General features: G+C 38.6%; 1 protein-coding gene across 3 annotated transcripts in view; it reads right to left on the reverse strand.

Annotated features, from left to right (window-relative positions):
- edil3a (EGF-like repeats and discoidin I-like domains 3a) overlaps positions 1-15,746 on the reverse strand; it is a 183,832-nt gene that overhangs the window by 8,806 nt on the left and 159,280 nt on the right. For all 3 annotated transcript variants that reach the window (XM_081366964.1, XM_081366963.1, XM_081366962.1), the window contains one exon: positions 10,335-10,490. In XM_081366964.1, the coding sequence (XP_081223090.1) occupies positions 10,335-10,490 (156 nt within the window). The remainder of the gene's footprint in view (positions 1-10,334; positions 10,491-15,746) is intronic.

Here is a 15,746-nt window from a genome sequence, read left to right on the forward strand (position 1 = left end):
TTAAACTCTGGGCGCTCGGCTCAGATGCGTTTACCAGTATGAAGCCGATTTCAACAGTTGCTGCAGCAAGCGTCAGCACGCAAGACGTGTGCACAACTTTCGGTGAGATAAAACTCAACGCCTGACTTAAAATCATCCCTTTTCGATCCTGCGTCATTACAGTGAACTTGAGGTAAGTCTTGTGTTCAATTTCCTTAAAAAGCATCAACATTTCAGGCCGAGCATAGTTTCAATCGAGTTACGTCGACCTACATATTTCGAACTGTTGCTGATTAAATGTTGATTATTATCGAACCGTTTAAACCTTGTTCATGTTCATTTGACAGTGCTTCCCTAGATGAAACGAAAAGAAAGAATTCAGAACTCGAATTCTATTAATTCTATTAATATGAAAGCTACTGGCGCGAACGAAGCTAACGTTGACTAACGTTAGCTGCGCTGTTTTTGCGCTAGCAGCTCATATTTTCGTTCTGCTAGTTGGCAAAGAATTAGTTGCTAGGCTAGACACCATTTTTATTGAATGCAATTTACGTGAATAATATTTACGAGCACAGTCTTTGATCTGTGGAAGAAAATAAAGTGGAACAAATGTTAGCTGGCTTAAGGCCAATTCATACCGGACAAACGCCAACAAACACCTATGTTCTAAAGTATGTGCACATTTTGATCCTGTAAGAAAATATTTATTTTACTTATGTAAATAGAGGAATGATGTGGGACTTTGGTCTGCTGAAAGCTGGGTCATGTCTGTTGCTGAGTGAGATCGGGACTCTTATTATGAAAATGAACTGAGGACTCTTATAACGGTAGAGGAGCAGCTGCGCCGGCGACCTCACGGTTGCTGGGGATTATGATTACGCTGACACGTTTGCTCCTGGTTTTACAGGTATGATACAAAATATGTTCATGCTGCAAATATTTTGTGTATTAATGTTCTCGGTTGTTAAGATCTATGTGCAGACCGTCCGCCATTTTGTGAACGCTGTGTATGACGTCGTGAAGTGCATTTAATGGCCTTTTGCACAGGGGCCTGTAACAGATGCACTCTCGACATTTAACAAAATATAAAACGAGAAGAAAGTTGTGTCTGAAAGCTGCAATCTTTTACTTGTATTGGTTAAAATTAATGAATATCTCGTGTTTTTCCGTGGGTGCTTGAGTTTGTCGGTGTCTGTTGGGGCAGTGTGAACATGACACTTATTTTTCATAACATTCTGAATACAACGGCCAACTTTTGTTGGTGACTTTTTTTTGTTGGTGTTTGCTGGCGTTTGTCTGCGGTGTGAATTGGCCTCTAGTTGTACTTTTATGGCGCAAACTGAAATCGCACTTTATAGCTAACATCAACATTACCTTTGGCTAAATGCGGTCTGTACAGACAGGTTTGAAAAGTTTATTAGCTACAGGGCTGGGAGATATGACTGAAAACTGTATCATGATGTAAGCGTTTCAGATCGGTCGATAATATTGATATTTTTTATGACCTATTTAAAATAAGGACCAGGAGAAAAATATATTACATTCAACATTTTTATTTTAAACTTAACCTTCCTCTGATTATAACCCCCTCAGTTATAAAGGCAGAAATGTCAACACAACCATGGAAAGCAACACCATGGAAGACACAAAAAACAGGTCTTCTCGGGAGGCTGTGCCTACAGGTAGGAATTCTACAAAGTGATCTCTCTCGGTTTACTCTGACATATCTACGTACAATGTTTTGCTACTAATCTGTTATGCCTGCTTTTTCTTGTGTCTTACAGCAATTGCTAAGGAGATCCTCATCCAGCTTGATTCTATCAGAGAGCAGCAGTTGCTCATCCTGATGCAGCTCCAGCAAATCTCCAGCAGTTCCAGACTTCATGCCAGACCCAACACATTTTGGGCTCCCACTTTCAACTATTGAGAAGCTACAATGTTTGGAGGAGACGTTAAAGAATCCAGAGGAGAAGAAGAATTTGGTGAGTTAAATTATGCATTAATCAGATCATTCCTAAAAGTCAGTCCCCACTCTCACTCATGCTATATTCCTTAAATAACAAACGAGTTACATGTCTTTGTTTCAGACTGTTCTCCTTGGAATGGTCGGAGGCATGACTCTTAAAGACACTGTGGGGTGGGTCCTGAAAAGAGCAATGAACACTTCGCTGGCGAGACTCATTAAAAGTGTGGTTCTGGGTGAGTGTCAGTGCTGGATAACTGCACTGTGGTGACATCCCAGGGCTCTACAGTGCAACCTATTTATTTATTTATTTATTTATTTATTTATTTTACTGGCTGTGACAGTGACAAAGTATTTAAGAGCACCAGTGCGACTGACCTGAGCAGGTTCTATGGGTGCACCCTCCATTGAAACTAGGGCTGTAACGATTCCTCGATTAAAGTCGAGCACTCGATTTAAAAAAATCCTCAATTGCAATTTACCCGTGTTGAGTAACCGGCAAAATACCGGAAGTGGCGCATTCCACAGACGAGAATCCATGAATAACATTATTACACCATTTTCTAAGGCTACGCGATCTATTTAAAACCATTTACAGTCATAATATAGCATAGTGCTATCATGAAATCACAAAGGCTGTGATTTAGTTAAGAATATGCGCTTTTTTAAAAAAAAAAATGCCCCGGCAAGTAATTTTATCAAATATCGCCTTTTAATGGGTAGGTTAATTTGTCATTGATCAGAAGGTGCTCCTAAATTTTTCACTGTGCTCCTAAACTTTTTAAATTAAAAAGAAATGTAAGTGTAGAGCCCTGCATCCAAATTAAGTTTTGGTGGTTGCTGAGTAACATCACGTGGTCATGCTGCCCTCTTCTATCTTGTGTTTTTCTCAGATGCAGTCCGCCGTAATGCCCTGACCAAACATTCTACAGAAGAGGAAACCGAGCTGCTCATCACCAGGTGCCTGCAGTTAGCCTCTGATAGGGATGCTGGCCGAAGCCAGAGGGCGAACAGGCAGACAACGTAGACAACTCAAACGTGGTGGGCCAGAATTAAATGTTTCAAAGTTAAAAATGTTGATATTGGAAAATGGTATTTGAACTCCTTGATTCTACATTAATGCTGTGATATTATTTCTATTCTATTCTGTTCTATTCTATTCTTTTCAATTCAAATCTGTTATTAAAAAGTGTGTGTGCGTAGACAACTCAAACGCAGTGGGCCAGAATTAAATGTTTCAAAGTTAAAAATGTTGATATTGGAAAATGGTATTTGAACTCCTTGATTCTACATTAATGCTGTGATATTATTTCTATTATATTCTTTTCAATTCAAATCTGTTATTAAAAAGTGTGTGTGCGTAGACGACTCAAAAACGCAGTGGGCCAGAATTAAATGTTTCAAAGTTAAAAATGTTGATATTGGAAAGTTGTATTTGAACTCCTTGATTTTACATTAATGCTGTGATATTATTTCTATTCTATTCAAATCTGTTATTAAAAAGTGTGTTTATCCTATTTTTGTAGTGTGGTCCAATAAAAAATGCATTAAACATGAAACCTGTCTTCCTTGTGTGCTGTTTTACTTTGTTTATCTTGCATAAATAACGGCTGCTAAGCAATTTTAGTATTAACCTGATATGAATGGAAATCATAGTTCAAAGTTCAAATAAGCCCAAATAAGGAACGGGATTGGAGGCGAGCTTACGTCCTCTCACTCGGGTTTCTGCAATCGGGCCGCGTTAAAACCGAGCGCTCGGCCGAGTGTCTTTAGCCTTAATCGGGCCGCGTTAAAACCGAGCGCTCGCAGAGCAATCGGACCTAGATTCATGCCGAGGATTGGCCGAGTGTTTTAGCCTTAAACGGGCCGCTTTCGGCCCGCACATTTTTTGCTAGCTGGGATACTGTTAAAGAGCACCGTCCTTCGGATGAGACGTTAAACCGAGGTCCTGACTCTCTGTGGTCATTAAAAATCCCAGGATGTCCTTTGAAAAAGAGTAGGGGTGTAACCCTGACATCCTGGCCAAATTTGCCCCTTGGCCACTGTCCATCATGGCTTCCTAATCATCCCCATATACTGATTGGCTTCATCAATGTCTCCTCTCCACCAGTAAGCTGGTGTGTGGTGGGCGTTATGGCGCAATATGGCTGCCATCGCAACATCCAGGTGGATGCTGCACATTGGTGGTGGTTGAGGAGATTCCCCCTTTCATGTATAGCGCTTTGAGTACCTAGAAAAGCGCTATATAAATGTAACAAATTATTATTATTATTATTATTATTATTATTATGCGCAGGGAGTTCTTTCCCAGAACAGACCTATACCACCAATCCAAACTGTATGCTAATTGTCAATCGTATTCGATGATAGTGGTCCTGACAGAATTATTAGTTTAATGGTTATGAACACAAAATAGGATAACCAAGACAAACAAAACAGCTGGCACGGAGGTAAGTTGGCTGTTATTTTATTTAATAAAAATTTTAAAGTAAGCTACATAGGATAAAAGTATGTGACTATGGCATGTTTCTGCAACAGCTCCAGCACTCTGACACACAAGTGAGTTATTTTAGACACAGCAATGGAGTCAACAATGAGAGTCGATTCCCGTGCTGGAGTTGACTCCCACACTAAGGCTATTAAGAGTCAAGGAACTGACGCTTTTGGAGTTGACTTCCCATCACAAAATATAACTTTATGTTCACATGCCATGAGCTCCTCACAATGCACATGCCTGTACAAGGACAGAAACGTGACAGAAGCGTTTAAAATCACAGCCAAATACACCCTCTGTGAAACTGAGCACCTATCAAGTACAACATCTTTTATATCTTTCAAAAGGTATAATATTGCTTTATCTTGTGTGCCAGCTGGCATTATCCCTCTCAATTGCTGTCGTACTGAGCCAAACTCATTTTATGCATGTTATCTCATCTGTAGTGCACTAGCTCGCTCAATTTAATGTTATTAACTAATGATCAAGATATTGCGTGAGCTCTTGCCCTTTCCTGACACTGTCTGGACTGTCTAAAAGAGTTTAAGAAGTGGCAGGCCGCATGATTTACCCAGGGGACTGATATCCCACACTATGACAGGGTCCAAATGAGGACACAATCGCTTTTAATATGACATTCCGTTTCATTTTATACCAACCTCGTAAGTCAGTCTCCTCGCATTCTTTAACTCATCTATATAGTAACAGAGGAGATGAACAGGCTGTGTTGTGCACAGCAAACAAATCTCGAACAACAGATCAGATGTGAGGGCTCCATGGGTACAGTTGTCCTATTTCCCCTGAGTGCTGATAAAACTAAGAAGATTTGGTGTGACTCAGCAGGAAAGCAATCCTATAAGGACCTGCTCCGAATTTCTGCCATTTCTCAGAGGCGTGCCAATTTAACAAAGCTACTCATTACCCCTTTGCTGAAGTAAGCTTTAGTTGGCAGTTTTCAAATTATGGTTGTGTGATTTAGAGAGCTGTCAGTTGATTAAAAATATGTATTCATGATTAATTTTATACTTTTTTTATATCCTTAAAACGTGAACAAATATTATTTTAAGCACACTACCATTCAAAAGGTTGGTGTCAGTATAATTTTTTTTTTTTGAAGGACATACTTTTATTCAGCAATGATGCATTCAATTTATCAAAAGTTGCAGTAAAGATATGTTACAAAAGAACATTTCTATTTTAAAATAAATGGTTTTATTTTGATCTATCTATTTAAAGAATCCTGAAAATCATCAAAAGATTCCACGATAATATTAAGCAGCACAACTGATAAAAATAAGAAATGTTCCTTGAGCAGCAAATCAGGATATTAGAATGATTTCTGAAGGATCATGAGACACTAAAGACTGAAGTAATGATGCTGAAAATTTAGTTGACATCATAGGAATAAATTACATTTTAAAATATATTAAAATAGAAAACAGTCATCTTAAATGTTAATACCATTTCACAACATTACCATTTTAACTGTATCTTTTATTCTAAAATGCTGAGAATAAGGGACTTCTTTCAAAAATACTTTAAAAACTTACCAACCCCAAACTTCTAAATGGTAGTGTATGTTAGACAATTGTGCCAATCCAATCAGATTTGAATGTTTTTTTTTTGTTTTGTTTTTTAGAAATACAGAATTACATATAATAAAAATGAAAATTGTAGTAATAAATAGAAAGACCAAATAACATAAGTTATACATCATTTAAAAAGTTACCAAATAAATAATTGTGTTAAAGGTCTTAACAAAAATAATAGTGTTAAACAAACCGTGTTAACTTTGACAGCCCTAGTAATTTTATTTTGTTGATAAACAGTACAGCCTTTAATAAATACCAACATAAATGGTGACCCATTTCACTCGTTTCACGTATTATCAAACTGGCACCTTTTCTCAGACCCATCAAGATATTGTTCGGTGATTCTGAAAATGATTCCATGTTAAGAGGAACATCTGTGACTGCTGTTCCAGAGCTCATCTCACCTGAAGACAGTAAATTGTGGGTTGCATTGCATTCAATTTCATCTTCAAGGCCCATCATCCTCAGAACCCTATTGCCAACAACCAGATAAATAGCACTCTAAGACTACCATTAGAACAGGTCCAAATATGAAAGGTTAAAAAAGAGATATGATACAATCTGATATTGGTTTTTCCCCCTTGAGTTGAAAGCAATTGTGGATATGAGGGGGTGAGATATTGTATGATTTCAGTAGAGCTTGAAAGCTGCATCGTGGCTACAGCGTGATAAGAACCAGACCAAGTGATATGTTTAGAAGAGTGACCGAAACATCTCAAAAATCATTTAAAACTCTTGGTCATCAATAAACTGCCTGTCCATCTATATTGTGTCTTCACAGGTATTAATGCATGCATTTTAGAAGAGCACCTCTAAAATTCAAAAGGTGCTCTCCTTAATAATATCCACTGTGCCCTTTGTGGGTCACTAAGCCTCCCTTAAACTTCCTGCTCAGTGGCTGGAAATAGAGTTTTACTTTTCCCCTCCAATCTGTTCTGGTCTGTGCCTTCTATTTAACCCATTGGGCAATGTTTCCACAGTATTGATTTCTGCAATGAGGACATCAAGGGCACCTACTACCAGAAGACCCAAGGGAACATGCACCTTTCCTGGTCATGATTCAACACTGATACAGATGATACAACAGGAGAATAATCCATCCATTTCCATATATTACTTTCTGCTGGTCATACCCATTATGGAAATCCAATCTCTTTTCTTTCTTCATTCAAATGCGGAAATCTTATAAGCCAATGCATTACTGATACATGCCTGGAAGGGGGAAGGGCATCCACTTGGCAGCTAATCTTGTGATGTGATCTTATTTACCCCATTGCCTGCGAGGGAATAGTTCTATTCACAGGCTAATTAACCCCTTGACGTCGACCCCAGAATAATCAATGATGGGTGTGCATTGTGTCAATCACAGTGTCTTCCCTACCAAAGGTTTCAGGGGGCTGAAGATTTCTAACAGGAAACAGGTAAAAGTTGTTTTTAAGGAGATGTTTGTGTGGAAATTATGGGGTAAGTAAGCATTATGCGAGTGTGCAAGCAATTATTTTTTTTTTTTATTGTGAGGTGAGTCTCTTGAGGTTGGGCACACTCAGATGAGTTTAGGTTTTGGCCAAAGGCAGAGTGAGATCTGAACAACACACTACTATGATCATGGGCACACACACGAGAACACATTACACCTAAATGTGGTTGTCAGTTCTCTTCTGAGTGCTTAATGTTGCACTGTACACACAGAGCAGGCTATAGTGGGGAGTGACGACCCCAGTCAAATCAATTTTAATTAAATCCTTCTAGTGTTTACAGAACCAAGCTGAACGACTAGTTGTTAATGCATTGACACCACATGGTGGACAGTGACAGCTTGTCAGTGACAGCTTGTGTCTCTTTTCACCAAGTGTGGTACAAGCAAATCACAGGGAAAGAGGTATTCATTCACAGACTTTGAATGCTACAGGGGTGTTTTTTTTTTTTTTTTTTTTTTTTTTTTTTTTTTTTCTTTTTTTTGTAGGCCATTCTGGTTCTCTTGACAAAAAGCCAGTAAGATTTTTCCATCGAGTTTTGGATTATCGCAGAAAACAAGCTCTGTGACCAACAAAAGTTTATGTTTTTTACACGTTTCGTTAATTAAGATAATCAATGTTGGTGAGAGTTACTTTTAAAAGTAATGCATTACAATATTGGGTAACACTTTATTTTGATGGTCCCTTTTGAACATTCTGTTGAATATATTATAGTATAGTATAGTATAGTATAGTTTAGTATATAAAATTAACCTCAAGTACATTCTTTTTCCTAAAGTATAGCACATCTTTTTTGTGGAAGCCAAAGATTATCTCAGTACTAAAAATGAACTAAAATCAGAGCTGTGACACAGGACGGTATAACAAACATTGCAAATATTAGTCACAAACAAACACTGTTTACTGCCTTAAAGGTGCTCTAAGTGATGCCACGCGTTTTTTAGGCCAAAACATTTTTTGTCACATACAGCAAACATCTCATCACTATCCACTAGCTGCCTGTCCCCTGAACACACTGTAAAAAAACGCGAACTCTCTAGACACCACAGGCTCCACAAACGGCAACAAAAACAAACTGGGCTCACCCGCACCATGAAACATAATAAACAGAGTTCCAGCCAATAACCGACAAGCAGTATTGGAGGGTGAGGTTTGGGGGGTTAGTGCGCGTGCACGTGAAGGGTGTGTGTGGAGGAGAGAGAACAGAGAAGCATGAAGAGGGAAGTTTGAATTATGGCCGACACGCGACCAAATAGACGACGTTCCGATGAACAAATTGCAAATTGCACGTGAAGACGACGTTCCGATGAGCAAATTGCAAATTGCACGTGAAGGGTGTGTGTGGAGGAGAGAGAACAGAGAAGCATGAAGAGGGAAGTTTGAATTATGGCCGACACGCGACCAAATAGACGACGTTCCGATGAACAAATTGCAAACAAGAGGGACAAGGATAAGGAACGCGCGAAGTCCCGAATTTACATCGGAAAAACCTTCGAAAGGTGGCGAGAACTCCGCCGGCAGAAGGGCTTCCAATCTGACATTCGGTTGCTCTGTTTTTGCAGAACAGGTAAATCCATCTTTCTTTCTAAACTGACGTTCATGTTCGCCAAACCAACACAAGGATGTAATTAGCTAGAACTATGCAGTCAGCGTTAACTTTGGTGAATACAACATACCTGAATGTTTCTAGCAGCCATCAATCTCTATTGTAAATGATCAAGCAAATTCAAGACAATTAGTGTGAATGATTGTTTTCATCCACTGTTTGCTATGAATTTGAATGTTCATTTATAGGCTGTTGACAACTTTGACTAAATTTGTTTACGACACCACCGTTGTTTATGCTCACTGGGAAACGCAAAGCTAACGTTTTCTTGCTATTATTATTGCGTCCTTGTATGGGAGCTAGTTATAACCTCAGGTGGCGAAACGATTTTGAAATAATGTTTCTCTTTTTCTGCATTCTGTTCTGCAATATATAAAGCATTTATCTAACTTGGTGACATTACACATTGAATGAAGTATCAGTAAAACTCAACTTTGTTTTTTAGTGATTACTTTGACTTTCCTTTATGCCGGAAGGGAGGGGAGGAGGGAGGGTCTAGCTAGCCTCCGTTTTGTTTGACAACAATTTGAATGTCAACAAGAAGTTACGTCTCCCGGCATCGCTTAGAGCACCTCTAATCCATGTTTTAGTCATCCATTTAACAGTCCTGACTCACTGATCAATTTTTTCAAACACTAAAAATTATATTGAATAATATCTTCAGAATGTACACAAATCAACATCTTCATTGCTAAGTTCAGAATAGAGTCAGAATCCTCACAGGACAGGCTCAGGCCAATGGACTGGACACATTTAACCCACTAGAGGGTTGTTAACAAACATTTCTGGCACACTCTTCATTGAGGCTGGGCAGATTGGACTGTTATCTGCATGTAGGCAGACCATGGAGAAAGAGACAGAGTCTGTCCAGCTACCCTGGGACAGTGCTGACAGGATGGAGGAGAATATACAGCCCCGTTTCCAGAACAGGGGATGCTTCTTTTATTGACTTTATGACATAAACATGTCTATGGAAGCCATTTTAAGATAACAATGACGATCTAGACAGTGTTTAGGTTTAGTAAAAAACAATCACACACAGTATGAGGTAAAAAAGAAAAGAAAAAGCGAAAGGAATAAATGCATACAAAATGAAAAAATAAAATAAATCAAGGTGATTCAAATCAACCTTGAGATAAAAGCGCCTTTAGTCAAAAAATACAATTATTTTAGTCTTGAAAAAATATGACTTTTTGACATGCGACTGTGAGAGAAAGAATCCTACCTTGTCTGTCTTCTGTTTTTCATCTTGATATATAAACCATCTCTCGCCGTTATTGCTGTAAGCCACCTTGTAGGAGCCAACAAACTGAACATGTCCAAAGTCTTTAGCCCCCTGGGTAATAACGCCTGTGATTTTTGTTGGTTGAAGCATGTCAACCTGAAACACACACACACACACACACGGAGAAAGAAAATTAAAGTGTTATTCTATCAGTACGATATTTTAGTGATTACTTGACTTCCCAAATAGCCTGAATCTTTCACCCTTATCGTCTGCATTAACTTCTAAAGATACAGTAAATTTGTTTGGATGGTATCATCAATTATTCATAGCTAAGTGGGCAATAAGATGTACCCTTTTAGTTCAGCTCAGCAGAACTGTGATTGCTAGCCATAGCAATATGTGATAATCGCATTTTGTTAATATTTTATGTGCTTGTATTTATTGAGATTTTTTTTTGTTGTTGTTGCAAAGCTGAAAAAATAACTATTTTGTTGTGCTTTATGCAATCTAATTTGTAAAGCTACCTAAATATGTCCTTTTAACTGTTTATTTGCAATGCTAAACTCCATCTTTCAGATAACTTGACCAACTAATGTAAATGAGTTTGTGCTGTGTGAGCTGATGGTATATAATTACTTAAAAAGTAGACTTGTTAGAGACTTAAATGGTTTATCTTGACATCGGGCTGCAGCAGTCTCATTTAAAATTTTAAGTCTTTATTATTGAATTGTTGTCACAGATGGTTTGAACTACACCACAAAACAAAAAGGAGAAGGCAGCTTTTTGTACAGGGAGAGAGTGTTCAGATAGTGTTGGTTAAGAAACAAAAACACACATATAGACCCATGGCACTTCAGGAGAAGAGCCTCAAAACTCCAAATACACCAAACACAAGAGCTTAATTTCTCAAGCCATTAGGTGCGGTCATATTAGCGAAATTTCAGCGATGTCCACTGTCCATGTCAATATATTATATGAAGCTCAGCTCAGACTTAAACCAAGCAGCTTTCTGATGGTCAGCGTGGCGAATCCGTGTGACTAACTTGAACTGTAAGCTTCTTCACCAAGGTCACTGGAGAAACTACATCGGGTATTTTATTATTATATATAAGAGAGAAACAAAAAATAAAACTTCACTTGACTTCTCTTTAATTACACCCAGTCAACACACATATATTCTCAATGGACATTATACATTATTTCGTAAGTATGGATTCATGGCCTGAATGAATGGAAGTACATGACCTACCTACCTATCTACCTACCTACTGTATATACCTACCTACTGTATATACCTACCTACTGTATATACCTACCTACTCTATCTATCTATCTATCTATCTATCTATCTATCTATCTATCTATCTATCTATCTATCTATCTATCTATCTATCTATCTATCTATCTATCTATCTATCTATCTATCTATAGCCGCTTTCCGACCAAGTAGTTACAGGAACTTAGTTCTAGGAACTGTGCACTTCTAAACAGTTCTAAGAACTACTCTGCCCCAAACTTGGATTTTGCTGTTTGCGTTCGCACTGGCCAAGTGGCCATAGGAACTGGTAGGAGGGGTAAGGGAGTGACGCAAGCATGGTGACTTTTATTTTGACGGCGCGACAGACCCTACTCTGAAGTAGGACCTAAATTAGTTCCTCCAAATGGAGTTCTTAGAACTAAAATCATTCCTAGTTCCTGCGGTGCGAACACGCCGACATCCGGGTACTTTAGCCAATAGTTCTAGAAACTGTGAAGAGATTCCTCCGGTCGGAAAGCGGTGTGTCTGTCTGTCTGTCTGTCTATCTACCTACTGTATCTATCTATCTATTGTATCTATCTATCTACTGTATCTTCCTATCTACCTACTGTATCTATCTATCTATCTATCTATTGTATCTATCTATCTACTGTATCTATCTATCTACCTACCTATCTATTCTCAAGCCAACATCAAAGTTTGTCTACAAACTTTTCAACCCATATTGATCTCTAGAGAGAAAGCCATTTTGCCTGTCCCACTTTCTGTGAAATAAAGTCCTGGTCAGATGTATTACAGCTGCTTTCTGTCTAGACCAAAAATAAACTTAAAGGAACACACCGACTTTTTGGGACTTTAGCTTATTCACCATATCCCAGAGTTAGAGAAGTCCATACATACCCTTTTCATCTCCGTGCGTGCCGTAACTCTGTCTGACGCACCCACCGCTAGCCTAGCTTAGCACAAAGACTGGAGGTAAACAGCTCCAGCTAGCATACTGCTCCCAATAAGTGACAAAATAACCGTATACATACTGGGAACTATATTCTCAGAAGGCGAAGCACTGCTACTTGGGCGGAGTGATTTGCTCGCAGCACCTGAGAAGCCCCATGGTGAGGAGCAAAGAGTTCGCTCAGAGTTGGAATAAATCACTTCCGCAGAAGTAGCAATGCTAAGCTAGGCTAGCGGTGGGTGCGTCAGACAGAGTTACGGCACGCACGGAGATGAGAAGGGTGTGTATGGACTTATCTAACTCTGAGTCGGCGTGTTCCTTTAAACTACCGGTTTCTGCAATGGGTTTAATTACCCACCATATTCCTACCTAAAATTAACATCTGCACTGGACACTGCCTTTTATGCTTAACTTGAACCAGAAATAATTATTCTGTCTCTAAATTATAAAATAAATGTCATAGAAAGCATTACATTTAAATTTATCATACATGTCGATACATTATTTCCCCATATCACTTTTGCTATATGGAATGTAAAATCTTTTAAGCTCAAAATCTCCTAACCACTCAGAATGCAGATAGAACCTTATAATTCCAAGGTGGCGAAATGCAGACATTTGTTAAGAATAAATTGCACTCACTGATAGCGCTGGTCATTTGTACATGCTTAATGCTCAATAGGCTAAAAAGAATTTGGGCAAATCAGGGAATGCCGTAAACTTATCACAGTCAATTTATTTTTGTTCAGTCTTTGTTCAGTTTCCCGCTACTCATCTGTCTCCTTGGTTACGGTCATTATTAGTTCATGTGTGTCAGCTGTGTTTAGTAATTATCCTCGTTATGTTCACTACTTAAGTTGCTCCTTCTCCTGCACTCCTTGTCCGGTCACTGTAATACATACACTGTGTTAATGTGAGTTTCCCTACATGTCAGCTGATTCTTGAGTGTTACTATTAAAGTGTTGTTTGGATTTCATCTTCTGAGTCTTCAGCCTGTTCCTGAGTACACCACAGAACTTGCCTATAAATCACTTGAATTTGCTTTTTAAAATGCCAAATGCATGCTCGTCTACTTCATGCTCGATGTATGAGCTAGACATATGACTGGTTATAATGCTCTTCTCTATCATTTAGTGAGCCAATGCTACCATTTCTGTAATTGGCAATAGCCCCATGTTAATTGCATCAGCCAAATTGCACTGAATTTTGTGAATAAGGCTCAATATATAAACTTAATGAACATAGAAAGGTTTGTTTGTGCTGAACAGAATGACACAAACTAATACAGCAAATAGAGCCTGGTTAAACCGCAACCATTTATTGAATAAATGTATTTTTGTGTTAACATACTGCACAAAATACTGTATTCGCCCAAATGTGTCTATACAAATCAGAAAGTTTGAAGTTTTTCAGGAAAGGCTGACTGAGGATCTACTTTGAGCAAAATGTAACAAAAAATGTTTTGACATTCACAGTATTTTTCCACAAGGCAGATCTAGATTCAGGAGACAACTTTTACAGTCTTGATCTATTTTATTAGACCTTCATTCTAATATGACACTAGCAAGTGTTATTATCAACACACAGTAATCTGGCATTTTACACTTTGTCACACAGTTGTGATATTAGCGTCCCTGTTGCTAAACTAAATTAGTTCCTTGTTGAAAACCCCTTTAATTTATTCTCTGTCCCACTTTCATGCCTACTTGAGAGAGTCGGATAAAATCTCACCCTCTACTCATGCTCAAACATTCTTCTGACACTAGTGCTAGAATAAGCGCAATTGCATTTTCAATAAAAACTTTAAAAACATTTGGACTAGAATCAAAATCAAAACCAATCATTGGATCTTTTCTGTAAAATATACTTGTTCGAAACCTGTAACACAAGGACACGGCACCAACACAATCTGATGGAGCATGACATCCATTTCTGATGATAAGGGGGCGCTATAGCTGAAAAAAAAAAATTCCTCTAAACTGTGCAACTGAAGTATTTGCCATTTACTACTAAAGCCGACGGTCGGCCGTCGGGCAGTTTTTGTGCGTCGGACGACTAAGTTTCCTCAGTGTGTTCCGCACCTTCGGCTAAAATTGGTCCTCGTCTACTTTTTTCCGGCCGATTCGACATGTTGAATCGGCGTCGGGCCGTCGGTGAAAGAGGGAACTCTGATTGGCTGTTCAGCTTATTGAACGAGTCAGTGCACGAGAATAATAGCAAAACAGCGAGCAAAGTCAAAACGGTCCAGATAGACGCTGTTCTAATGTTACGTCATCTTAGCTGAGTGTTCCTTGGCGAATATTTCAATATTAACACGAGAGGAGTGGAATAAAGAAAGTGTTTAGCAGGACTGATATTCAAAATGGTAAGCACACACTGCTTTGTTTGCGGTTTGTGTATCTGCAGCCGGCAGCATCGGTTTCCCTTTTTGAATGACGAATATAGGCGAATATATCTACAGAAATAGACAGTTGTCTCATTTACACGCAGGCGCAGAACGCGCATTCTAGCTAACAGTCGGCAGTAGTTCTCGCGGCGTGTTCAAGTGCAGCTTTTTACCCCGACGCGAGGCGACAACACAGTCGGCTTTCATCAGCGCTAGTTCGTCGGTGTTGGCTCGGTGTGTTCCAGGCTTAAAACAACTGTAGGCTACTGTGGACCCCACAGGATTTGATCCGTCATATTCTGCATTTTTCTTTTTTGATTTTAATCTGGTGATTTTTTTTTATTTTTTGGTTTTGGAATGAACAAAGAAAGTAGTCATTGGAGGTTTTTTTTAAACACAAGGTACAGTCAGTTCCAGAACTTCTCCCTTTGGTCCCCTTGATAGGAATCAAGTAGAGGTTTTTAAATACATTGCTGAACAAGGTGACAAAAGTCAGAAGAGTTTTGGGAAACTTATGGTAAACTTATTGCTAAACCCTTAAATGCATGAATGTTTAGCCAATAATTTTTACATAAATGGGTCTTTATGGGTCCCAGAACTGTATATAATGGATGAATCTCTACCTGTTGCGATAATATAAAACTCTCCTGATATTAGAGTGACATTAAATAAAGCATATTTTGTTACCTGTTGGAGCTTGGAAGCATCTGGCTCATATTCACGATCTCAAAATTCTCAAAACTATAATTTTCAATATCTTAAAAATCTATATTTTGATGGCTGACAACCATTAAGTGACAGTGACCCTAATAT

This window comes from Scardinius erythrophthalmus (assembly GCF_964197995.2).
Source record: "Scardinius erythrophthalmus genome assembly, chromosome: 5".
In the NCBI taxonomy this organism is placed as follows: Eukaryota; Metazoa; Chordata; class Actinopteri; order Cypriniformes; family Leuciscidae; genus Scardinius; species Scardinius erythrophthalmus.